At 40.6% G+C, this 27,702-nt stretch overlaps 1 protein-coding gene across 1 annotated transcript in view; it reads right to left on the bottom strand.

Moving 5' to 3' along the window:
• XRRA1 (X-ray radiation resistance associated 1) overlaps positions 1-27,702 on the bottom strand; it is a 104,912-nt gene that overhangs the window by 66,383 nt on the left and 10,827 nt on the right. The window contains exons 3-8 of the mRNA XM_003781362.2: positions 23,841-23,938; positions 19,779-19,963; positions 15,278-15,325; positions 12,437-12,509; positions 9,480-9,577; positions 5,458-5,591 (exon numbers count right to left, since the gene is read on the bottom strand). Of these exons, the coding sequence (XP_003781410.1) occupies positions 5,458-5,591; positions 9,480-9,577; positions 12,437-12,509; positions 15,278-15,325; positions 19,779-19,963; positions 23,841-23,934 (632 nt within the window). The 5' untranslated portion in view covers positions 23,935-23,938. The remainder of the gene's footprint in view (positions 1-5,457; positions 5,592-9,479; positions 9,578-12,436; positions 12,510-15,277; positions 15,326-19,778; positions 19,964-23,840; positions 23,939-27,702) is intronic.

Genomic DNA, 27,702 nt, shown 5'->3' with positions numbered 1-27,702 from the left:
GGCTATTTTTTTTTTTTTTTTGGTTGTAGTTGTCATTGTTGTTTGGCAGCCCCAGGCTGGATTTGAACTCACCAGCGCCAGTGTATGTGGCTGGCACCCTAGCCACTGAGCTATAGGCACCAAGCCGACATTTCCATTTTGTTCAGATATTGATTTCTTGACCTTCTTTGAGTATCTTTAAGACAATTGTTTCCAAGTCGTTTTTTTTGAGACAGAGCCTCAAGCTATTCCCCTGGGTAGAGTGTGGTGTTATCACAGCTCACAGCAATCTTCAACTCCTGGGCTCAAGCGAGTCTCCTGCCTCCACCTCCCAAGTAGCTGGGTGCCCACCACAACGCCTGGCTATTTTTTTTGGTTGCAGCCATCATTGTTGTTTGATGGGCCTGGGCTGGATTCGAACCCGCCACCTTAGGTGTATGTGGCTGGCACCTTAGCCACTTGAGCCACAGGAGCCAAGCCAATTGTTTCAAAGTCTTTAGAAAGTACTCTCTCAGTTTCTGTTAGCTTATTTTTTCCTTTGGATGGGACATACTTTCCTATTTCATTGTATACTTAGTGATCTTTTTCTTTGAAAACTGGATATTTGAATTTACTAATATGGTACTTCTGGAAGTTAGATTTTCTCCCTTTACTATGGTTTACCATTTTGGGGTTTTGTTTTATTTTCTTTTGATTATTATAAGGTGTCTTATCCTAGCCCTTGTCAAGGATGAGCCCGAGGTATAAACTTAAGATCTTCTCAGGTATTTTTTAAGCCTGTGCCTTTCCTTGGGGATATGAGGTAACTTTCTAATTTCTCCTGCATATGCAGTTGCTCTTTAATGTCCTAGATGTTAATATCTGGTTCCCAAAAGGAAGAATAAAAGAAAAATGAAGGGGAATAAAGAAAAGGTTTTGGTTCTTAAATTTCCTGTAAGTCTCTTTTCATCTGGGAAGGAAGGGCTTATAATAGTGGGGAGAGGTATATATATAATAACAGCTGCCCACCTCTCTGTCTACATCTCCATAATCAGAAGCAACAATCAGTGATATAGCACAGATGCCCAACATTTGGACAATAGGGACCTTTTTGCTCACCTTGGTTCCTACAAGTTGCATGTGAGTTACTCCAGGAATATAAACATGACAGCCTATTATAAGACTGGAGGTTGGGGAGTGGTAGCTGCTACTGAACTAAAGGCTGAAATTGACTAAAATTAAGCTGGCCATAGTGGCTCACACCTGTAATTGTAACACTTTAGGAGGCCAAGGGGGGCAGATTGCTTGAACTCAGGAGTTTGAGACCACCTGAAGAAGAGTGAGACTCCTTCTCTATTAAAAATAGAAAATCTAGCCAGGCATTGTGGCAGATGCCTATAGTCCCAGCTACTTGGGAGGCTGAGGCAAGAAGATTGCTTGAACTCAAGAGTTTGAGGTTGCTGTGAACTATGATGCCATGGCACTTTACCTGGGGTAAATCTATCTCAAAAAAAAAAAAAAAACTGACTAAAATTAACTACAATCTAGTCTAACTAAGCCTTACCCTGGAAGATGAAAATTTTTGATTGACTCTAATCTAGAGTTTCAAACTTATTACATCAAATTCTTCCAATGAAATTATTGTCTAGCCGAGGAAACACAGTCTTGGTGCTTCTTATTCTATCATCTTCCTATAATCCTCTGATGAAATAGTCTTTGATGATTTATTTATTATACCAGCTAGGTAAAGTTGGAGCAGTTGAGGTCCTAACTTATAGCACGGGGAACCACATAAGCCAGCAACCAACATTGATACTGTTTTTCTCAAAACCATTACATAAAAGGTCTAGGAGTTAATGAATGAAAACGAGTGTTGCTTCTCTTACAATTATATCTAATTATATCTAATAATCCACTTTCACAATTAGTGCTCCTCATTCTGCTACTTTGGGAACTTCTGATTTGGAGATCTTAGTTCCTAAGGAAGTGCTTTTACCAGGTGACACAAAAATAGTTCCACTGAACTGGAAGTTGAGGTTGCTACAGGTAACCTACTTAGGTTTTTCACTCCACTGAACCAATCAATATTCAGACAAAGCAGGGTTTACTCTATTGGTTGGGTGACTGATACTGTATATCAAAGGTAAATATAATTGTTGCTATACCTTGAAGGCAAAAAAAGAATATCTTTGGGATCCAGAAAATTATCTGGTGCTCCTCTTAGAAGATCCATGTCTTTTAGTAAAATTAATGGAAGACTATAGCAACCTGATAAAAGCAGGACCTTTAAGGACTCAGACCCTTCAGGAGTAAAAGTTTAGGACACCACACTAGTTAAAAAATCCCAACCAGATGAAGTGCTGGATGAGGACAAAGGAGCATAAATGGATGAAGGAAAAAGGATAAATATCCACTATGGCCTCCTGACCAGTTAAGAAAATGATTATAGCAACTATATATGTTTTCATGTATAATTTCTTCTGTACTTGTTGTGTGTGTGTGTTCGTGCACGCATGTGTACGCTGGCATATTGTATGTGTAAACTACTAGCAGTGACTGACTCTCCAACTTAGTTTTTTCTATCTATAAATTTCATTAGAAGAGAAAATAATATCATCCAGAGATGGATACAGTAATTGAGGGAACTGTGTCTATCCCTTTTTTGAGGATGGTGAAAGTATCTTAAGTCTAAGAGAAAAAGTTCCTACATGTTAGGTGAAAGCATGTAGTAGCTGTTATTGTTGTACTCAAATATGGAGAGAAGGATGAGAGCAGACAGTGGGGTTTCAAGGGCTTGACAGTGCCAGTTGTCTGCCTATTTGCTGTCAGCCTTCACTCCTTTCTTTTGTGCTCTGCTATGTATCCCAGGGGGCTGGAGCCATCTCTTAACTACACTTCTCAGTCTGCCTTTCCAACTGTCTTCCAGTTAGGCACTGCCAAGGGAAGGGACGGGTGGTGGGAGACTGGAAAGCCAGAGCACAGGGAGAAGCAACTCTTTCATACAGTTTCTAATGGCATTTCTGTTAGCTGCATCAGTGACAGTGCAGCAGAGATGGCAGTACTGGCGTGGTGACTGTACTGGCAGAGGTTCCAGCCCTGGCTGAGGCAGCACAGCTTCAGCAGATCTAGAATTACAGCAACAACTTCTGCAAAAGCACAGTGGCAGGTATGTGCTTCTGAGCTTTAGTCTCAGAGTTAGCAAATTCTGATCTCTGCATATCAATACTTCTTCCTTTTTGTGCTTCCCATAGTCCTTTCCCCCATTTTCCTCTTTCAGCCCTTTTAATATCTATGTAACTAATTCCCTCTGTTTATATTTGGTGATGTTTTAGGTGAACAAAGTTTCTCTGGGTATAATTTTTAAAAGAGTCCTGATCTTTTAGAGGTACATATTGGAATATTTATAGACAAATTTATATGAATCTCTTGGAATCATTTATGTGAAATATCTGAGATTTTTCTTAAGAATAATCTATGGTGGAGGGTGGGAGGGGCCTAAATGAAACAAGATTCGCTATAACCTCATCATTTTCAGGTGATCACCTTTGGGTGCTAGATACATGAAAGTTCATTCTATTATTAACTCTGCCTTATATGTGTTCAAAATTTCCCATAATGAAATATTAACTATTATATCTTTCCTTCAAGAATGAGTGAATGCATAAATTAATAAACCCCATCTATTTGCAATACCTTGAGTGGTTTTGTGTTCCTGACTAGAGCCTGACTGAGGCATGTCTTATAAAGAAAGCCTGCCTGAGAATTAAGCCAAAACCAAGGAAAACAAAGATATGTGCATGTACATAAGTGGGCAAGTGATACAGAGAGTGACAGAAATTGACCACATACTCAAGACATGGAGATGAACCTAGCCCTGGCAACATCCTGTGCACCTGTATCCAGTGAAATTAACTCACGTTGGAATTTTTCAGATATAAGAATTAGACTTATGTTACTTGCAAACAAAAGAGCCCCAACTAATGGACTCTCTAATATAATGACTACTACTATTACCCCAACCCTCTTAAAAACTAACCAACCACTATCATCACTATAATTTCCATCATATCTGCAATCATTACAATAAACATTATCACCATGACTTTCACCATCACCATCTCTAAGCTAGTTAACATTCACTAAATACCTATTGTGTGCAAAATACTGGGTCTTCATGTAGGTGTAACAGATCAAAGATGAGTAAGTCAGAGCTCCAGCCCTCAAAGAGCTCATAATCTACTTGGGGAGACCATATATATATCACCCATTTAACTATCATAAAGATACATAAGTCACAATAGAATGAGCTCAGTCCTAAACTAAGTAGGGAAACATTAAATTCAACTGATGCTTGCAGAAGGGAGGAAGAGGCCTGGGCTAAAGCAGTCAGAGAAGGTTCCTGGTAGGGAAGGAGGTTTGAGCTGGGCCTTGGAAAATGTACAGAGTATACATAAGAAGAGAATATAATAAGCCTGAGTGTGGTCTCTGGAGTCAGATGGACTTGGTTCAAATCCTAGCTCTGTCACTGACCATTATATTCCCTTCTTATTGTGTTGTGGTGGGGATTTTTCTTTTTTCTTTTTTTTGGAAACAGAGTCTTGCTTTGTCACCCAGACTGGATGCCGCGGCACCATCACAGCTCGCTACATCCTCCAGCTCCCAGACTCAAGCAATCTTCTTGGCTTGGCCTCCCAAGTAGCTAGAATTACAGGCATGTACTACCACGCCCAGAAGATTTTAAAAGTTTTTGTAGAGATGGGGGTCTTACTATGTTGCCTAGGCTGGTATTGAACTCCTGGCCTCATGCAATTCTCCACCTTTGAACTCCAAAGGGCTGTGATTACAGTTGTGAGCCACCGTGTATGCCGGCCCTTCCCTTCTTATTGTAGATATTGATCTTGCCATAAGAATCCCCTTCATGAGTCCTCTGCTACAGACCTTTGCGATTTGGGGCAAGTTATTTAACCTGTCTACCTCAATTTTCTTGTCTAAAACATGGGGATAATAACAGGACACCTACTACAGAGCTTTTGTGGAAATTAGATGAGTTAACGTATGCAAAGTACATATGTGTTATTATTAGTAAGAGAGGAAAGATCAGGACATCCTGGCCAGAAGGAATAGCCTTAGCAAATGTGCAGAGTGGGAATGTACAAAAACATTTTTAGAAACAAGTTAACAGACTTACTGAGCTGAAGCTGAGGGCTCACCAAGGGGAAATCATCTGGCAGGAGTAGTAGTTACAATTTGCAAATGACCAACCAGAAGCAGGGAAAGTGGCTTCCAAACACCTGCATCTCTCCTAACTGCACCCAGGAAAACTGGTGCACCTATCTGTGGCCTTTCCTGTGAGCTTCAGTAGAAGGCATTCTCTCTGCTTACTTACAGCCCATCTTTATGGCACTTTCAAGTTGCTTTGAACTATTTCTTTGGATACTTGTACATAGGCAAAGGCTCCTGAGGGAACACACAGGATGGATGCCAGGAGGTAGAACTTACTGCTCTATGACAGCCAAATTGGGTGGCAGGGAGGTGAGCCCATTGCCTGTAAGGAGCAGGACACGAAGGTGTGGCAGAATCCCCAGATCACAGATGGCCTCTGCAGTCAGGCTGTTGAAGGAAAGGTCCAAGAACTACCATGCAAAGATAAAAAGGGAGAACAGAAATACTACATGTAACAATGATGCTCATACATGCGGTGAGAGCTAGCTATTCTTTTCCTAACTTTTCAGGATACCCCACAACCCACAGGATAAAACCCTGCTGGCTCTCTGGATTAACATTCAAGGTCTGCTGGAGTCAGTTCCCAACCTATTTTCCAGCTTTAGCTGCCACTACAATAAATTGACTCTTTTCCATTCCTTGTCCCATCTTTGCTTGTGCTTTTCACTCAAACGGGAATACCCTTCTTCCATGTATCCCAATTTAAGCCCTAAAAGGCTAGCTCAAAAAGCTGCCTCCTTATAAAAAACCTTTCCTAATTCCCCAGGCAGATAGACTCTCTTCCTCCCCTGACTTTGAGTGCTTTATCTAAACTGTTCTCAGAGTATTTGCCAAAGTCTGCCAGCTACCTGAGATAGCTAAATGCATGTCTGAGGAATAGAGATATCAGTATATGGATGTGCCTAGCACAGTGTCTGGCACCATAGTCAGGAAGATCTGGGATTCTATCTACCTCCTTAACATTACTCATATTTGTTCCCTCCAATCCATTCTTCACAGAGAAAGCAAGTTGTAACACTACCACTTCTCAGTCTAAAACCCTTTAATGGATCCCTATTATCCATAAGATAAGGTTTAAACTCCTAAGCAAGGTTCCAAAGTTCTCCAGTCTCTTCTGCTACCTCCAGGCTCACATATCACTACAGTCTACTGTGTCTCTGTTTCTATTCTAAGACACAGTTTTTACAATACTAAACCTAAGCTGTTTCATCAGTTTTCTAACTCAGGGGTTGGCCAACTAAGGGCTGAGAGCCAAACTCAACCTGCTGCGATTTTGTATAGACCACAAGCTAAGATTTTCACATTTTTAAATGGCTGAAAAAAAAAAAAGAATATTAATAGTAGAGGGGCACACTTATAACATTGACTCAAACTGTATAAAAGCAAATTATGTAACCATAAGGTGTTGACCCCTGTAGTATTTTTAAAAAAAATTAATTTTTGAAAAGAATAGCAGGGTGGCACCTGTGGCTCAAGGAGTAGGGTGCTGGCCCCATATAACGGAGGTGGCGGGTTCAAATCTGACCCCGACCCAAAACTACAAAAAAAAAAAAAAATAAGAATAGCAGTATATTACATGTAGAAATTATGTGAAATTCAGATTTCATTATTGTAAATAAAGTTTTATTAGAACAAAGCCATGCTCACTTGTTTACATACAGGCAACCCCCAAGTTACAAACATCCTATTTTTGTATAACTCGCACTAATAAATGGAAGCTATTACAGTAAATCCCCAAGATACCAACATCTGACTGACATATGATGCATTTTTATAAACAGAGGGTATTACAGGTAATAGGTAAATGTACCTGTCCCAACTTACATACAAATTCAACTTAAGAACAAATCTACAGAACCTATCTGCTTCATAACCAGGGACTGCCTAGCCTAAATTATCTATGGCCATTTTCTTTCTACAACAACAGAGCTGACTAGTTATGACAATTATGACTAGTTATAATCATATGGACCACAGAGCCTAAAGTATTTGTCCTCCAGCCCCTTGTACAGAAAGTTTGCAGACCTCTATTCTTGCCAATTTGGCTATTTACTGTTGGGTCCAAATTTGCTTTCCATAAAATTAAATACAGCTTAAAGAAACTTATAGTCATAGAATCACAGACCACAGAATTTCACAGCTGGGCCAGAATTTACAGAGGGGGAAAGTTAAGCCACAGAAAGGGTAAGATATTTGAGCAAGGATGCATGGCAAAGTACTGGCAGAACCAAGGCTAGAAACAAGGTCTTCTGACTACCAGGGCAGGGTCCCAGGTGAATCTTTTTCAGATATGCAAGCAGTGAATCAAATTATGGCAAAGTTAAGTTTTTCTAAATTGACTCTTAAAGAATTCTACTCTGGACTTTTCCCCTTGGGGCAGCCTTTTTGACAAACAAGAACAGAAGATTTCTGACCTGGCTACTACCTCTGCTGAGTCATATTAAGTTTTATTACACATCAAAGTATTCATTACTGTGAGCTGCAAATTCAGGATATTTGACATGTTTATCCTTTTTTTCAGGGAGCCCTTACAAATCACAGAGATGAAAACAAATAACTGGTCAGAAGATTTCCTGTTTTCATTTATATTCTGCATCTTAAATGTGATCTGCTCTCTTATGTAAATAAATATCCTTGGTAAATTCAAGTCTGCTAGATACATAATTTTCATCATGCTATCAAACAATAAAGTAGGGCCTCCAAAAAGTCAGTAATGATCGACAATCAGATCCAAGCTCAGCTGTGGGAGCAGAGCCTGACTCCTTTCTATGGCCCATTAGCACTTGAAATTGGGGTTTGAAGAAAACAGGGGTGAAAAAGACAAGTGGCACAATGCAAAACATAGGAGCTCAATGACCAGTCTTTGAGCAAGAACAAATAAATGGAAGTTCTTGAGAAGGTTCCAGCCTTCAGGTCAGAGAAACAGCTCTCCATATCTCTAGTGCATGTGGACCTTGTCATCCATTGTCTTTAATGAAATCCACTATAATTTTTTTTTAACATAGCACAAAATTTGCATTAGTTGCATTAGTTGTTGGAAATTAATTTTCTCTCTATTTTATTGAACTTTCAAGAGCTTTGCTTTCTGGACAATTCTGAGGATCACTCTTATCTCAATTCATAGTAAATCACTGTTGTCTTCAATATGACTTGAAACCATAGAAAGAAGTTCCATTATATTCAGTATAGCAGGCTTTAAAAATGCAAGGACATATAATCCATTTTAGGAAGATGATCATCTCAAGAGGTTAAAACCTTTTAAAACTTTGGCATTAGTCCCTGAAAAATTCACTTTTGTGGAAGTTTTCCATCTCTGAGAAGACTAGGTTAAGTGAGTCTTTTGTGAAGAATGGCTAACCCTGGATGTTTGCAGAGTAAATCATTTAAGTTACCAACACTTTGGGGTTGATCCTAAGACTCATGACATGCAGACATTTGGCTGAGGTTTAAATCTGAAACACTTCTACTACAAGGCCAGCAGGTGGGGAAGAATCCATTATTCAGTGAGTGAGCATGGCCAAATGCTCAGCTCCTCACCTGGCTCTACCTCTATTCTCCATGTGCACAGGGGCTCTCAAGTCTTGACAGCTTTCTTCCTTTGTAAAAAATAGTCCTCAAGTCTTCATGAAAGCTGAAGAGGTAATTAACTTGAAGTATAAGGAAATGCATGGAAAATGCATGACTATGGGAAATCAAGCTAAGAATGCAAACAAAATTTTCTGTATTTTGTAATCTGGGGTTTGGAGAATAGCTGTGAATATACTAATATCAAGAGTCTGATGCTGAACTCATGGGAGCATTATTTTATTTTATACTCATCTCTGGCCTCTACTAGACTATACAGCCTGCTCTGTTCCAGTCACTGGCACTATCCAGCTTACTCAGACTAGGACGGGTCTGTGGAATCAGTCCATAATGTCTCTACTTCAGCTGGTCCAATCTGCTACATCTACCTCTTAACCTCCATGGTTCTTCAACCCCCACTGCATCCAGATCTCCCCTCAAACTCTCCCTCCTATAATTTTCTGTTTAAACTCACTTTTTTTGCACAGCCTTTCTTGAACATGACCTTTGGCATTTATTTTCCTGGACCATGTACCACTGCTATAGGTAAAAATTATTTGCCACCACTGCTATCACCGTCACCACCACTGACACCTCTCCAGCAATAAAGTAAGAGCCTGGAAGGCCCAGAGGTTCAGGGAGCCCCTTCCCAACAGTTATAATCAGTAGAGAGTTCTATATCCATTTTTTACAGGGAATAGGTGGGCACCAAAAACTCCCTACCTCCAACTTACTTCCAAGAACTTAAAGTCTCCATATTTCACGTAGATTGTTCTTATGCCATTAAATGCAAGCTCCAGTTCCTTTAAGGCTGGAAATGTGTGGAATGCCTCTAGATTGGGAGGAAAAAGAGAGAATCTACAGCTTGTAAAACATTTAGGAGAAATAGTAATAATGACCATTTACTGGGTTCCCACTGTGTTAGGCCAGGGACTGTTGTAAGGTGCTTTACACACATGTTCTCTAAGTCTCTAATAACCCTGAAAAATATAGATTATTACTTCTATTCTAGGCTGAGAAAACAGACTCAGCCAGGATGATTTGGTAAAAATACAATTGCTGGTAAGTGGAAAAGCCAAGAATTGAATCCAAGTCTATTCAACTGCAAATCCCATTTTAAAGATTCTTTAATATTCCTGATTACAAAAGTTAAGCATGACTACCAAAAATAGTCAGACATCATGGGAAAATTAAGTTCCCTTTAATAACAATACTCCTAGATGACTATTAAAAGATTCATGTATAGCACCTAACTTTTTCTTATGTATATTCTGAAATACACACATACTTATTTTCACAAAAATGGAATCATACTATACATAATGTACTGTGACTTCTTCTTCTTTTTTTTTTTCCTTAACAGTATGTCTTAAAGATTGTTCCAGGTCAAAATATATAGATCTCCCAATGTCGTAATTATGTTCTATACAGACATACATTCCCCTACTAATAGCCTTCAGGTTATATGGATAAAAGGTAAGAAAACTATTCTCCCTCTCCCTGAGAACTGGACCTTGGGTTTTCTACCCCTGTTCCCTTGGTAACCTGAAATAAATGGTGTGGTAATTGTGTTACTAGGCAATGCCATTTGTGGTAAAAATGACCCCAGGTTAGTAAACTGCATCTGGGCTAGAAGAAACTATAAATGAATTATAAACTTCTGGATTGGGCACCACAACTTTGGGCTTCTCTGTGTGCAGTGACTCCTGAACTGCACATGTAACTGAACATGTCTTTTGCAGGAAATCCAGAAGCTACTCCTCTGAAGTGTTACAATGGCTATTGGCTCCTGTGAGGAATGAAGTTTCTAAGCCAGGGTGGCTCTTGCATTTATCCAAGGACAGCCTTGCACCTAAGCTGATAGTAGGGCTCAGGGGGCCCAGAGAATGGCTCATGGATGGCTGTGAGAACTATGTTGAAGAGAAACTCCTGAGGCTATCCTATTAGCACACTGTGTGGAATTACCTACAGCCTTCTAAGTGAACCCGGTGTTGAGTGTACCCCATGATAGTCTTGTGAGTCAGAATGTCCAGTAGAGTCTAATAAAAAGATTGCTTTGTGGGTATTTTAGCCTGTTTACAACGAACATCCTTATGCAAGTAGGTTTCTATAGAATAAATTCCTGGAAATATAACTACAGGCAATGACTATTTTAAGTGTTTTTTTTTTTTTTTTTTTTAAAGACAGTCTCACTTGGTTGCCCTCAGTAGAGTGCCATGGCGTCACAGTTCACAGCAACTCCAGCTCTTGGGCTTAGGCAATTCTCTTGCCTCAGCATCAATTATTTTAAGTTTTAAGAAACACTGCCAAATTATCTCCAAGATGTACCAACTTACTATACCAATTTATTGGACTTCCTCCAGCTAAATGCAAGAGTATCAATTTCCCTACCAATGCTGCCTGTCATTAGTCTTTTTCATTTGATAGGCAGAAAATAGTATCTTGATGCTATTTTAATTATCAGTGAGGTTAAGCATCTTTTCACATACCTATTGGCCTTTGTAGTTCAAGCTCAAGCTCCTGACAGACTACACTGTCTCCTAAAGAACAGGGACCTCAACATATGTTCCTCTAAAAACACTCCTCAAACTTAATGCAACAAAATTGAACTCATCCTATTCCCTGCCTAACCTGCCCCTCCTCTAGTCTACTCTGTCTCAGTGAATCCCCTTGGTTCCTTCCTCTCCCTACATCCCACCAGTTATCAAGTCCTGTTATTTCTACTTCATCCTGAATCAATCTCCCTCTATCTGTCTCATTCCTTTTGCCACAGCCCTGGCTGAGGGCCTCATCTCCTTTTCCCTGGAAAACTAAAACAATCCCTCAGGCTCCCTGGCCTCCATTGTCTCTTCTCTTATAATCCACCCTCCTCACAGCTGCCATTGAGCTTCTCTACTTAAAAGGCTTCCAAGGCTCTCTTTTTCCTGCAAGATTAAGTCCAAATCACCTGGGGTCCTTGATAATCTAGTCCCTGTCATCCTTCTAGTCTCATGCATTCCTTGTATGTGTACAAAGTCTCTTCAATCTTTCTGATAAGGCACTGCCTGCCTTTCTGTATTTTCTCCAACAGCTTAAAATGCCTTCTTACTACCTTCTACTTCCTGAGACACCCCTATTCATTTTTTGGTCTCAGCTTAGATGCTCTTCAGAAGTTCCTCCTGACATTCTAGCCTGAGTTGAAGCCCTCCTTATATGCTTATACAGCATTTTCTGATTCTCTCGATCATTCCTCTCACCACAGCCTGCTCTAATTGTCAAGAGTACATCTCTGTCCCTAAACCAGGAGCTAAGGCAGAACAGACACACTGTTTCTAATAGCCAAGCACTCAGATATTCCTAACACCCAGCAGGGGTCGCTATGGATCTGCTGAATAACTAAGGAGCCTTTATGCTCCTACAGGAGCATTTACAGGCTTAACATTTTTATACCCCCATCTTTGAGCCTGCAAGGCACACTACAAGGGGAAGAAGAAGGGAATTATCCCCATTTACAGATAGACAAATACTTCACAGAGAAATGTTCAAAGAAGGTGGTGCTGGTGCTGGGTTGGAAATGATGTCTGTGTGGTCTCTAGCACCTAAGTCTGTTACACACCAAAAGAGAGACACATGGACAATCATGGATGGACGGGCAGACAAATCCTAATACAAGTGAATAGCTATCCTGGTTTTCAGGAAGGAAAAATCTTACCTAGAGGCAGTAGGTTTTCTGAGGCATTGATATAAACCACGGACTCAAAATGCTTGAAGTCTTTTTCCTTAGCCTGTAGGAGAGTATTTCAGAACAAACACAAAATTAGTTCTTTCTGAAGCTTGCTGAAGTTCCAGAGCAACTGGAAGCAACTAAGGCCTAAAGGGATAAGAGACTTCCTTAGCAAAAGACCAGCTACTCGTTGAGGGCTATAGGGCTTCCTATTTCTTTTTTTCTATTAAGAAATATTTCAAATATACAGAAAAATATAGTGAGTGATACTCTGAAGATCTACGTAACCACTATCTAATTTTAATAAATCTGAATATTTTGCTGTCTTTACTTCAAATTTCTTTTTTTTCTTTTCTTTCTTTCTTTTTTTTTTTTTTTTTTTTTTTGAGACAGAGTCTTGCTCTGTCACCCAGGCTCAAGTGCCATGGCCTCAGACTAGCTCACAGCAATCTCAATCCTCTTGCTTCCCCCGTAGCTGAGACTATAAGTACCCACCACTACACCCAGCTAATTTTTCTGTTTTTAGTAGAGATGAGGGTCTCACTTTGCTCAGGCTGGTCTAGAACTCCTGACCTCAAGCAATCTTCCTGCCTCCCCAATTGCTAGGATTATAGGCGTGAGCTACTGTGCCCGACCTTTACTTCAAATTTCTTTAAAGAAACGAAACATTACAATGGGTGGACAACAATCATCAGTGCTCCCCTCCAAGTATTCCTCCCTAAACTTTTAACAGCTATCCTGAGTTGGTGATTATCATTCCCATGCGTGTTCTGTACTTATGTTATATACATCATGTATGTTATATATATGTATGTGTATTTAACAACCATATAGTACTATTCACCTATTCACGTTTTAAAACTTTATATTAAATGCAATCATTCTGTACACATCATTCTGCGACCTGTCTTTTTACTCAGCACTATGTTTCTGAGACTTACTTGTATTGATACATGTAGCTCTTTTGAAATTTGCTTATGTTGATGTAGCTCTACTTCAGCCATTTTAATTCCTGAATATTATTTCATTGTTTGAATATATTACAAGTCATCCATTCTCAGCTGGTGTACATTTAGTCTGTTTCCAAATTTTCATTATTATAAACAATGATGCAATGAACATTCTAGTAGATACCTTATCAAAAGAGTTTCTCTAATGATATGCTCCTATCAGGTGTGGGGAATGCACATCTTAAACCTTATTAGATGGTGCCACGCTGCTCTCCAAAGTAGTTAGACCAATTTAAGTCCTATCTGCAATATATGAGAAGTCCTATTTCTTTAATTTCTTGCAAAACAACATTATAAAACTTCAATTTTGCCAATCTGGTGACTGTAAAATTGCATTGCCATTTACATTTTCTCTTACGAGGTTGAATGTCTTTTCCCATATTTATCGGCCTTTCAGATTTCTCTTCTGTATATTAACACAATTCATGTCTATTGCCTATTATTCTACAGGGAGGTTTTTTTTTCCTATTGTTTTGTGGGAGCTCTTTACATATTCTGAATCCTAATCATTTTTGGTCATGTTAATTGCTAGTATCTTCTTCCACTGTACAGCTTATTTTTTACCTTTGTTTATGATATCTTTTGTTAAACATATCTTTAATAAACATTTTCATTTATGGTTTAACCATAAAGCTAGCAGGTGTCAACTCCAAGCTTGGGTTTCCGCTAAGCTATCATGCTCTCCAAGGTGTGTTTCTGGGTGTAGGGCTGTTCGTGGCCCATCCTTTGAGCTAACAGTCAGCACACTCATGTTTCCCTCACTGATTTTATTACCTAATCCTGTCTATCTCTATAACCATCTAAGCCTGGCCTCTTCCCCTCCGCACTGGACTATATGCTCCAGATTTTGTGGAGCCATACTAAGCCTCAGTAATGTTTGGTAGGTAGTTGGATAGATGAGTAGATAAGCAAAGGAAAAATAGACAGTACCCGATCGGGGGGACTGAGTTTTGGCCAGCCATGTTGTAGTCCTCAAAAGCTGCATTGATAGAGACCCCTGAAATCTTCTTCTATTACTTTGTCTCACCATTATATATGTGAACTATATATTACATTCATATGCCAGCCTAGAATGAAGGGCCTCTCATCCCAAGACAAATGAATTTCTACAGCTAACCCATCTCCAAGTAACTCAATTCTGAAAATATGAGTGCCAAATGAAGTGAATTAGTACCCTGTTAGGGACTAGTCTTCTCTATCACTAATTTGGGGACTCTGTGGCTCACAGTTCCTACTCCATGGGACTGGCTTATACAAAAAAAATTTCATTTGATATGCTGTGGAACCCTATAAACCAAAACTACATGCCATGATATCCTGTATATACACTAGCTAATGATGGGTCACAAATTTGGCTCCAAGCAGCCCATAAGCCAATGCAAAGAAAGAAACATGATTCATTACATGAGTCATAGCACCTCTAAGTTAAGAATAAACCAGCTTCTCAGGAAAATCATTACCATTTCCGGCACCGAAATCTGAGAGAAATTTCTCTTAGAGGCTCTTATGATGGGAACTCAGTGTCACACATGGATTACACCCCAACAAAATTATATGGCAAATTCAAAACCAGTTTGATGAGGCAATTTCCTCTAATTCACTTCAAATAGGACAAGGACTATGCCAAATTTATAGTCAAAGCTTGTGTCTGAATATTGTTTCCTACCTAGAATGTCCTGGTCTGACCTTCCTCCCATGTGACCAGATTTCCAGTCCCTAGAGGCTCTGGGGAGAGCAGCCAGGTTCTGCCTCAGGCCTAGCTCACCCCAATCCAAACTTTGCTGGCTGATCTCACCTTGGAGAACTTCAGGCCGCTCACATTAACAGTGCACAGATCTGATGGCTTCTTTACAGCGTGGTGCTTCAGCTGGAACATAGGACAGAGAACCAGTTCTCAAGGCCCCAAGAAAATATAATTAACTAATCTATTTCATTTCATTTTTTGCTTACCAGGTAATATTATACATTTGTCATAATGTGATTGCTCATTCATTCATTCATTCACTCATCCATTCACCAAATATTTACCATGCAGTACTTTGGGCACTACACCATGCTAAACACATGAACAAACTTACTTCTAATCTTAACTAAACCACTGGTCATAAGATTATCTCCCTTTCTTTAATGAGAAAAACAAGGTTAAGAGAGGTAATATGCCTTGCCTAAGGTCCTACATCTAGTTAAACAGTAGATCTATGATTTGAATCCAAATCTGTAATCACTAACTCTGTGCTCTTTTGACTACCATATGTCGTCCCACATCATTAAAAAGTTAGAAGCAAATGTTAGCTTTGGAGCTTCTATTTATTTTAGTCAAATATCATTCCTTTTTTCTGTTAATCATTTATGTATGGAACCTATTATGTTTAGGCACTGAAGTAGGCATTGAGAAGACAACAAAATAAAAGCAGAAACATTCTATACCTTCGTAGATCTTATAGTCTCATGGGAAACCAAGTAGCAAGCACATATATATAAATATGACAATTTTTTTTTTTTGGGGGGCCAGGGCTGGGTTTGAACCCACCAACTCTGGCATATGGAGCTGGTGCCCTACTCCTTTGAGCCACAGGCACCGCCCTGTATGATAAATATTTTAAAGTAGAAATTAAAGGTGCAATGGGAAACCATAACAGGAGGTCCTAACCTCAGACTGAAAATAAGGAAATATTTACTTGAAGTAATATTTTGGCTTAGAGCTAAGAGCTAAATAGGAGCTGGTCTCAAGAAAAAGGATAGAAATGTGAAGGCTACCACTGTAGGAAGGAGCAAGGGGCTTTTAGGAAGATTTAGAGAGTCAGCCATTAGATCATGTAGGTACACATTGGGTCTGTAAAGGAGCATGGATTTTATCCTATAACCAATAGAAATCTTTGGGCGGTGCCCATAGCTCAGTGGGTAGGGCGCTGGCCACTTACTTACACCTGGGCTGGCCAGTTCAAACCCAGCCCAGGCCAGCTAAACAACGACAACTGCAACAAAAAAATAGTCGGGCATCGTGGCAAGTGCCTGTAGTCCCAAGCTACTTGGGAGGCTGAGGCAAGAGAATTGCTTAAGACCAAAAGTTTGAGGTTGCTGTGAACTGTGACCCCATGGCATTCTACCTAGGGCAACATAGTGAGACTCTGTCTCAAAAAAAATAAAAATAAAAAAAGAAAGAAAAGAAATCTGTCAGAGAAATATAAAAATTGCTGTCTGATACATACAGATGTATCAGAGTACATCATGTAGATGGAAAGACAGGATAGGAAAGGAAGAGATCAATGTACCAGACACTGTTAAATGCCTTCCCAATACCTCTTCTCTACTTCTTCCATGTTAAAGAATACCAATGTTATTCACATTTCCCTGAACAGACATGTTCTTAAACCCTAGCTCCAAGGGATAAGTCCTGATCTGCCTAAACCAATAGGTCTAGGGGTTAACCTCTGACTACTTGGCTATGTGATATAGGTCTGTCTGGACAATGTGACACTGGCTGCTAGAAGTGAGGGTGAGGGACTAGTTTTGGAAAGCTTTTTCTTCTAAAAATAGACTTAAGACAGTGGCAATTCCTTCTCTACCTCTGGATGTTTTCTTCTATGTGTGATGACCAGAATTGCTGCAGCCACCTCAGGATCACAAAAGCAGTTAGCCCAAGAGGACAAGTCAGCATGCTGAGGATGGCAGAGCAGAAAAATGGAAGCAACCTGAGCCTTAGAAGATGTCATTAAGGCTTGGTGCCTGTGGCTCAAGGGGCTAAGGCACCCGCCACATACACCTTAAGAGACGGGTTCAAATTCAGTCCGGTCCTCCAAACAACAATGACGGCTGCAACCAAAAAATAGCTGGGCGTTGTGGCGGGTGCCTGTGGTCCCAGCTACTTGGGAGGTAGAGGCAGGAGACTCGCTTGAGCCCAGGAGTTGGAGGTTGCTGTGAGCTGTGATGACACCACACTCTACCCAGGGAAATAGCTTGAGGCTCTGTCTTTTTAATTTTTTTTTTTTTTTTTTGAGACAGGAGCCACAACACCTGGCTATTTTTTTGGTTGCAGCCGTCGTTGTTTGGCAGGCCTGGGCTGGATTCAAACCTGCCACCTTGGGTGTACATGGCTAGAGTCTTGGCCACTTGAGCCATAGGCACCAAGCCGAGGCTCTGTCTTTAAAAAAAAAAAAAAAAGATGTCATTAAACCAGTAAAGTAATCTATCTTTAACAATGATTCTGGTTTTTTAAAATGTGAAATAAAAGCATCCTCCTTTGTTCAAACTAGTTAGAAAGTTTCTAAATTACTCCAATAAGAGATGATGGTGGCCCAAATAAGGGTGGTGGAGCGAGAAGACAGATTTGACAGTGCTTGGTAAAGGTGGGGGTGGGGATGGTGAGGAAGAATTAAGTGTCAAGGATAATCCTAGGTTACTGGTTTGGTTACTGGGTATATAGTAGTGGTAACAGGTACAGTATAGTAAATTCTGAAAAAGAGGTATGTTTGGGGACTTGGCGTATGGGGATTGGTGCAGTAGTTCAATAGGAGGTGCTAGCGAAACATTCAAGTAGAACTATCCAGTAGGCAGAATGGATATCCTTTTACTCTGAAAAACTTCCTAGTTGTTTATGTCACCCAAAGTGGCAACACGGGTAACAAGTAATAGCAATTAAATGTGGAGACAGATATGTATTTAGAAACAAAGAAGGAAAAGAAGGCCACTATTGAAAGTGTTTCTGTCCCTCCTCAGTGTTGCTGTTTCAGTTCTCATTCCTACGGAGCAATAGACATACTAATGTAACAAATTCCATAGGACTCTGCAAAAAGCTTATACCAGTGGTTTCCAGCCTTTTTTTTGCACGGGAGACTGGTTTCATGGAAGGCAATTTTTCCACAGACTGGGTGGGGGGCAGGGGAGATAGTGTGGGGATAGGAGGCAGAGGTCAAGCTGTGCTACAAGGGATGGGGAACAGCTGTATATACAAATGAAGCTTTGTGTGCTTGCCTGCTACTCACCTCTTGCTGTGTGGCCCAGTTCCTAATAGGCCATGGACCAAAACCTTTTTTTGGCATAAGGGACTAGTTTCATGGAAGATAATTTTTCCACCAAACAGAGGTGGGTGGGGTGGGGTGGGGAGAATGGGAGAGGCAGAACTCAGGTGGTGATGCTGTGTGGTCCAGTTCCAAATAGGACACTGACTGGAACAGTCTGCAGCTCAGGGGAATGGGGACTGCTTGTTGATACAAGGTTCTCTTTCAACATCAGATCTATGCAGATACTACCTCTTAGGAATAATAAGCAGAATCAGGGAACAAAGTCAGCTGCCATAGAGGTTGTCTAAGGGAGCTATGAGAACTGGATTGTAGGCTCAGCACCCATAGCACAGTGGTTATGGCTACATACACTGAGGCTGGTGGGTTCGAACCTAGCCTGGGCCAGCTAAACAACAATGACAACTGCAACAAAAAATAGCTGGGCATTGTAGGGCACCTATAGTCCCAGCTACTTGGGAGGCCGAGGCAAGAAAATCGCTTAAGCCCAAGACTTTGAGGTTGCTGTGAGCTTTGACTCCATAGCACTCTACTGAGGGTGACATAATGAGACTCTGTCTCCAAAAAAAATGAGAGAGAGAGAACTGGAGGATTGTACATTAATATTGACTTATAAAATGTGTGCCTCTTTGCAAAGCCACTAAGGCATTGCACAGAGCACATGTGAAATTACCTGGCTAGGCCCCAATATAGCCACCCTATTCTTTTTCATAAAGCTTGCCCAGGCACTAGTAGTATTGGTCATCTCCTCTCAGCCAGACACTAAAGCCAAAGGGCGAAGCCTGTGGGAGAGCAGGACCTTCCCAATCTGAGTCGATCCTAGAGAAATTACTCCATCACAGAGCAGGAATCTCTCCACCCTACTAGGTGCTGGGAATGGGATTTTCAATTGACTCTCCCCCAACCAGTTCCTTTGCTTCTCCAACTCAATTAAGAGTTTTTAATCTCATAATGTAAAGGTATAGGCTTTGGAGTCAGTAGACCCAAGTTCTAATCCTGCCCTAGCCATTCACTAGCTTAGGACCTCAGCTGAGGCAAATTACCTCTTAGGACTTCAGTTTTCCCATCAGCCCAATGGCAGCAATACAAAAGGGATGACAATACCTTTCTCACATGGTGAATATAAAAAGAAAGTTTTCCACGTAGAGTCAGTTTGGGTCTCTTCATTACCTGGCTGTAATGATTTGCCAATATCACTCTAATAGTTCAGAGTGGGTTGGGAATAGCTATGCCAGAGCAGGGCAAGTCCTTTCTTCCACCCCAGTTGATGCTGCCAGTCACCCAGGATGCATTGACTCTTACCAGAAAAGCCCGGTCCAGGACGTATTCAGGTAGGTTTACTTGGTTGGCCCTCCGAGACCCTTTCTTTCCCCTACCCTCCAAAGAAACCTTCTTCTGGCTTTCCTGACCTTCAGCTGATATCCCAATCAAATCCTGGGGCTTCCTCTTGAAGTTATTTTTCCGAGTCACTAACCAGTATCCTCGGCCTGTTGAGAAGATTAGAACAGGAAAAAAGGGGAAAAACTCCAAAGCCATAACTGGTTCAATTACAAAATATTTATCTCTAATAATAGCTCTGAAAATAGCTCCTGATTATCTACTATGCACCATTACTGCTGACAGGGTGGGGCAAGGGAGTCTACATATGGATCTCATTTAATTGGACCCCAAATCCAGGAAAGGACATGTTGCTGTCCCCATTCTATAGATGAAGAGGCACAAACTACAAGAGGCAGAATGACTTGCCCAATTCCATCTTTCACATTTTTATCTCTGAATCTTATGGTTTCTTCAAGACCTAAGATCAAGTATTTCCTGTTCTGTGAGTCTTCCCTTGTCTCCCTCAGTAGAACTGATCACTCTTTCCTGTGCCAGCTACTCCCTCATTGATCATCTCTTGGGTGAAGTCCAGTGGGTGATCTCAACTCAATGGGTTCCATCTTCTCAGACCTCCATCATTATAGAGAAAAGGTTGTATTAGGAACTCAGAAGAAGAAAATGATAGGACAGTTGGCATTAAATAAACCAATAATACAAGAAAGAATTTAAAAATGTATGTTAGCAAAAAGAAAATGACTACTATTAAGCCCACCAAACAAAAATCATGACAACATTCTGGAATTTGTTCTCTCTTGCATCGGTAGTTTATTTATTGCATAGTATTCATTGAAATCTGTATTTATTTTATCTGTTCACTTATTTATTCTCTGTCTCTGGCTCTAGAGTGGAAGCTTTATAAGGGCAGGAACTTTTATTCATCCACCTCAGTATTCCCAAGGCTTGCATAGAGTTTACCGCATTGTAACTGTTGCTGAATAATTCGAGCCATAACCCCTCCACCACAAGCATCCATTCAGATCTTTATTGAGCATCTGTTTTGTGTAGGAAACTGGGGCTATAGGAATGAAGAAGACAGAAGCCCTGACCCAAAGGAGTCATAACATAATAATATATAACATCATAGAATAAATAGTATAATATATAATGACACAAAGGGGTCTGTGGAAATCCAGAGAAGGGAACTACTTGTGTAGGACACAAGCTGGAGCTAGTAAGTAGAACAGAGTTCACTGGAGAGAGACTGAAAAACCAGGCAGTCTGGACAAAGGGAAGGGCATAATACCCAGGGTATGAAAGACCAGGATCACATAGAACAGCATAGCTGCGGGAACCAGCCTGGTGCTTCTAACCATTGGCTTCAGCAGTGTTAAATCATAAAAGGTACTCAGGGCCAGAATAAGGAGTTTAGATTTTAAAGGGGAAGACTTTTAGCAGGAAGGGGATCCATGGGGTGGGTTTTCCCCTCAATTTTTCATTTTGTAATAATTTTAGACCTTTAGAAAAGTTGCAGAAACAGTACGGTTTGCATACAGCCTTCCTCACCTTCCCTAATGTTAACATTTTATATAACCTTATACTATTGAAACAATGAAATTAACAATGGTATGGTAACTATAGTCCTTCTTTACATTTTGCCAGTTTACTCTGGGTTTTCTAGCCAAGGTCCTCTTTCCATTCCAGGATTCAATCTAGGATCACACACTGCATTTAGTTGTCGTATTTCCTTAGTCTCCTCTAATCTGTGACAGTTCCTCAGTGTTTTTCCTGAGTGACCCTGATACTTTTGAAGACTACTGATCAATTATTTTATAAAATGTCTGCCAGTGTGAATTTGTTTGAATTTGTTTGCTGCTTTCCCATGGTTAGATTAAAGCTTTGTGCTTTGCCAAAGACACCACAGAAGTGATGCTGTGCCTTTCTGAGAGTAGCTTATCAAGAAGTTTGTGATGTCAATATTATTACCAGTGATGTTAATTTTGATCACTCAGGTACCATGGTGTCTGCCAGTTTTCTCAGAAAAGTTAATATCTTTCTGTTTGTAATTAATAATTATACTTTGAGACCATGAAAACATCCTGTTTGTTATCATACTTTCACCCATTTATTCTAGCATCTGTGCTGGCTAATTTTATCCATCAACTTTGCTAAGTTATAATAAGCAACACTAAACTAGGTATTGCTATGATGGTATTTTGCAGATGTTATTAATATCTACAATCAGCAGATATTAAGTGAAAGAAACTATCTTTGCTAATATGGGTGAACCTCACCCACTGAGTTAAAAACTGAGGTTTCCTGAAGGAAGAAAAAATTTTACTTTAACACTGTAGCACCAGTGTCTCCAAGAGTTTCCAGCCTACCAGCCTGACACAAATTTCAGGCTTATCAGCCCCTACAATCACGTAAGCCAGTTCCTTGAAAAAACAAAAAACAAAAAACTGTCTCTTACTAGTTTTGTTTCTCTGAAAAACTCTGATGGATATAACATCGTGCATTCTTACCTATAAAAATTACTGTGATATGTGAATATTGATTTTCTATCTCCCTCTTTCCTATTACATTTTCAAATGTAGATAGAATTCTTTCTGTCATAACAGCTAGTCCTTCTCCCTTGCTTATTTATATACTCAAGTATTTATTTACATTAGTAAGGTTTCATAAATATTTATTTATTTTGTGGTTTACAACCCAATTCTTTTCTTTTTTTTTTTTTTTTTTTTTTTTGAGACAGAGCCTCAAGCTGTCCCCCTGAGTAAGGTGCCATGGCATCACAGCTCACAGCAACCTCCAACTCCTGGGCTCAAGCAATTCTCCTGCCTCAGCCTCCCAAGTAGGTGGGCCCCCGGGCGCCCGCCACAATGCCTGGCCATTTTTTGGTTGCAGATATACCCATCTATATTTATTTCTGCATCTTTCCATTTATAAGTATATATATGAGAGAAAGAATAGAAAAACCATGAATTCATACTGATAGTCCCATTAGAGGATTTTAGATAGGTAGGTGGCCAGGGAAGGTGTCTATGTGAAAAACAAAATCATTCTAGAGAAGTGGGGAAGATAGACAAGAGGAGAAGGTTCTCCCAATATTCTGTGTACAGAGTGACCAAGAAGTCACAACATCCAGAGTAAATAAGGTATACTTCTCTCTTGCCCTACCTTTGTAAAGCAACAAACCTAATCTAGAGAACTCATACTTCCGTACAGGGTTCCATCTATAGGGGTCTGCTCAGTATTATGAGGAGTCCGTGCTCCAGGGGAGTTTTTAACTAGACAAATATCTGAAAAACTATTTAGCAGAGTTGAGTTTAATCCATTTACTTTAGGAGCTTGACAGACTATGATTACTCATCAAATAAGAAGCATAGACAGGAGAACACCTCACAAGAGAAGAAGGGCACTGAATGCTAGGGGCAAGAGACATGACTTCCTGGAAGAAGGAGAAGAGCTGGGCTTTGTGGAACGAGAAGAGTGTGGCTAACCAGGATGACAGCGGGAAAATTCAGGGCAAAAGCTATGTGAAAAGAGAGACTAGGTGCACACCTATAATCCTGGCCTTTTGGAAGGCTGAGGTGGGAAGATCATTTGAGCCCAGGAGTTCAAGCCTCCTGTGAGCTACAATTGTACCATGGCACTCCAGCCTGGGCAACAAAGTGAGACTCCTATCCCTTTAAAAAAAAAAAAAAAAAAGCATTGTGGAATAGAACATAAAAAAAGGAATGGGGCCGTAGCAAAGGACTGGGGCTGGTTAGACTTTGAGTGACACAGAATGCCTGATAAAGAAGTCAGCAATGAGAAGTCACTAAACAGAAGAGAGCCCTTCTGTTACACAAGGGTGCACAAGGGTTAAATGTGCACTTCAGAATTTGCACTGAAGCTACTGGGGGAAGATGTACTGAAGGGGTACGATTGAGTGGGACAGGGAACAGTAGTGAAGGAGCTGGGGAAGAAGAAATGGATGTGAGAAGCAGTCTAAGGGAGGAGATGGGTATGGGGAAAAGGTACCAATATGAGAAGTCTCCTGACCTTCCTCTGGCATCCGAAGCAGATTTTTGGCTGGAAAGCAGTTGTTCAGGTAAGGCTTCCCATCATCCAGCTTGTAGATTCCTGAGGAGGCCATCTCCCTGAGGGCCAAGCAAGGAAAGTGAGGAAGCAGAAGAGTGAGAAGGTACAGCGAAACTCTCTCCTCCCATCATAGTCTGTGAGCCCACCAGGACCACCACACCCTGCACACTCCCTGCCTCTGTGGCCCTAGAGGCCCACTGCTCTGTTTCAGATATGGGCTGGCTGAATAAATGAAGAGACAGCCAAGGCCCTGGGTTTTTCAGTTCTAATCAATCCTAACTCAATGAAACTCTAGAAAGAGCGTAACTGTGTGCTCAAGCAGACCTACTATGAAAACTGGCTCTATCATTTCTTACTCTATGACTGAGCAAATTACTCTACTCCTCTGAGCCTCAGTTTCCTTGCCCATAAAACGGGAATAATAATAGATAGATGATAGGATCAAGTGAGAAAGGCAGTGCCTGGCATATATTAAGTATGCTAGAAGTTTTAACAGAATTCAGAGAAGAGGGGCTCCTGTTTTAGAGAAAATGATGTGCAAATAATGAAATCTGAACTGGATAAACAGAATTTGAGGGATGAATTGAGTTTTCTGATAGAGTATCAGCTGATATTACTGACAGAGAGAAGGACAAACATTCCAAACAATAAGAGCCACAGAACTGAAGACATCACAGTAAACAAGGTGCCATCCCTCTTGTCTATCCTTTTTGTCCAAGACTCCTGAACACACATCCTTCCCTTTCCTGTCCTAGGAAGGGATGGCACCTGCTCCTAAAGGGCCTGTGGTGCCAGGCTAGCAGCTCAGGATTCATCTTGTATAGCCATGGTCAATTTCTGAGCTGGGTAGAGCCATGATCCAAGCTGTGCTTTATAAAAGGAAGTCTGACAAAAATAGCATGAGATGGGATTGCAGGTAGAGGAGTATTGTAGCAATCCAGGAATGAGCTGATGAGGATCTTGTTAATACACTGAAGAATTAAAGAAGAGAGGAAAGAGGAAGGAAGGAAAGATGGGATGGAGGGAGGGAAAAGAAAAAGAGGAATAAGACCAATTGTAAATATGAGCACTTAACGTGTGGACAAAGGAGGAGAAGCCCCTGGGGTGTTAAGAAAGGAACTTTAGAGAAACAGAACTGGAAGGTGGGGTGCAAGGTGAATAGAAAGCTGCCAGGTAAGCCTAGGGAAGAGAAAGCTATATGAAAGAGGGAGAGAGAAAGCAGAAAAGTCAGGAGAGGTAAGGACTAAAAAGGCCAGGAGAAAGTAGGAGACCAGTTTCAGCGGAGTTGAGTTAAAGCCAGACTTTAACGGATGAAAGGTGAGGAAGTGCAAAAAGGGAATGTCAGCAAGTCTTTCAAGGTTGGCTCTGAAAGGGAGGAGAAAAGCAGATGGTCATGAGAAGGAAGGGAACGTCAAGAGACATGTGAACATCAGGGCTAGGACTGGAGAAGGTGAGTGAGATCCCTGGGGAAAACTTAAGTGGACAGGAGCTTTCTCTCGGAACTGTGCAAATTCAGTGTCAACACGTGTCCCTACCTGAATCGCAGCCTCGGTGGACAGAACCAGGACAAAGCATAGACTCTGGAATGCCACTAGCCCTGCCATTTACTAGTTTTGTAGTCTTGAGCAAGTGACTTAGTTTTTCTAGGCCTTGAATTTTCCTCTGTGAAGTGTGGACAGTAAGTGGACCTACTTCATAGGGCTATTCTGATGATTAAATGAGAAAATGCTTGTGAAAGGACTTAGTATCTGGCACATGGCTAATTCATGTTGATCATTTCTGTCACTGTGTTTATGAACAGGAGGAGAAAGAATTGACTACATCTATAGACTAGGAGGAAAAGGACAGTAGAAGAGGAAAGACAGAGAATGCAGAAGAAAGGTGGGCAGAACCAGAGAGCCATCCCTAAAGAGGGGGAAGAAGGGCACTGCCCAGGAAAGGGTTCCCTCAATGAGGGGGGACAAAGGGCAGGATCCCTCGGGGACAGTGTGATGGGAAAGAGATTTCAAATATCTTGAGTGACCCATTTCCCTAATACCTAAAGAATAAAAACAGCACAAAAGAAATGACTTCTACTTCCTATCTGCTGTAAAATGGCTCTCAGAGACTCTCCAATACCAATTTATAGTGAGTCGTAGGTTTCCTTAGCCAGGCAGGGGTGGGTGGGTGTGTGTGTGTGTGTGTGTGTGTGTGTATGTGTGCTCATGCCCATGCGTGCACATGTGTACATGCACAAAAGTTGGAAAAGAGGCCAGGCATAGTGGCATGTACTCATAGTCCCAGCTCCTGGGGAGGCTGGGGCAAGAGAACCACTCAAGCTCCGGAGCTGGAGGCTGCACTGAGCTATGATAACATCATCGCACTCCAGCCTGGGTAACAGAGCAAGACCTTGTCTCTCAAAAAAAAAAAAAAAAAAATATATATATATATATATATGTCAATCACAAAGAAAATATGATTCTAATTTTAATATCTGACCCAGGATTTTCTTCATCAAATTGTTACTTTCTTCAGGGAGCCAGACACAAATATAATATCTCAAAGGAGTGGATACCCCTAATCAAAACTGCATTTAGGCTCAGTGCCCGTAGCTCAAGGGTTAGAGTGCCAGCTACGTACACTGGGGCTGGCGGGTTGGAACTCGGCCTGGGCCCGCTAAACAACAATAACAACTACAACAAAAAAAATAGCCAGGCATTGTGGTGGGTGCCTGTAGTCCCAGCTACTTGGGAGGCTGAGGCAAGAGAATTACTTAAGCCCAAGAGTTTGAGGTTGCTATGAGCTATGACCCCATGGCACTCTATCAAGGGCAACATAGTGAGACTCTGTCTCCAAAAACAAACAAACAAAAACTTGCATTTATTATCTGTCATTCAAAGATTGTGAAGTTTAAGAATTTGCTGAGTTAAAAAAAAAGATCTCTCTCTCTCTCTCTCTCTCTGTATATATATATATATATATAAACGCTTTACCATAGCCTGATGTCAAACTTTGTGAAAACCTACATTTTAGCCAGGAGTTACAAACACAAATGGCTATAGGAGTTGGGCAGGCCATGTGAGTGAATGAAGGAAGCTGGATGTGAGAGAGAAGAGAGTGGGAAGAAGGCATGAGAGTGTGTGAGAACATGCATATGCCCACAGAGGTGGCCACTATTTAATTTTCACCAATTGTTTCCTAAGTTGGTGTTGGTAGATATCCTATTTTTTTAAAGAGAAGTCTGCCTTACATGTGAATCTCCTGATTATTTGAGTGTCAGCAACTAATCTGCCACTTTAGAACAGCATGCAGGCCAAGCTAAACACATCTAAAGCCATGTTCAACTCCAAGCCACAAGTTTGTTTTTCTGATTGACATTCTTTTATTTTCATGGTATGAGAATTAAACAATAAGCTCCATTCAATAAAACAAACTTTTATTACTTGGTTTTTCAAATTTAATACGAAACATTTCCTTTTGTCATGAAAACACACAGTTGGGCACTGTCATTCTATATCTAGTTACTCTCTTTGTCTCATACATCTTATTGGTCACTGAGCCATGACAATTCCAGCTCAGAAATACTGTTCTAATTAGTCTACTTTTCTCCATAGCCAATATATTTTTTTTAATTAAATGATAGCCATGTACATTAATGCAATCATTGGGTACAGTGTGGTGTTTTCATATATAATTTGAAATAGTTTCATCAAACTGGTTAACATAGCCTTTATGTCATGTTCTTAGTTATTGTGTTAAGACGATTATATTCTACTCTTAGAAAGATTCACTTGTACCCTTGTAAGATAAACCATAGAAGTGATGCCTCCAATCACCCTCCCTC

The sequence above is a fragment of the Otolemur garnettii genome, unplaced genomic scaffold (genome assembly GCF_000181295.1).
Source record: "Otolemur garnettii isolate 467f Iridium unplaced genomic scaffold, OtoGar3 scaffold00001, whole genome shotgun sequence".
Taxonomy (NCBI): domain Eukaryota; kingdom Metazoa; phylum Chordata; class Mammalia; order Primates; family Galagidae; genus Otolemur; species Otolemur garnettii.
Note: the sequence above shows the minus strand (reverse complement) of the source record. Positions and strands in the feature narration are given on the sequence as shown.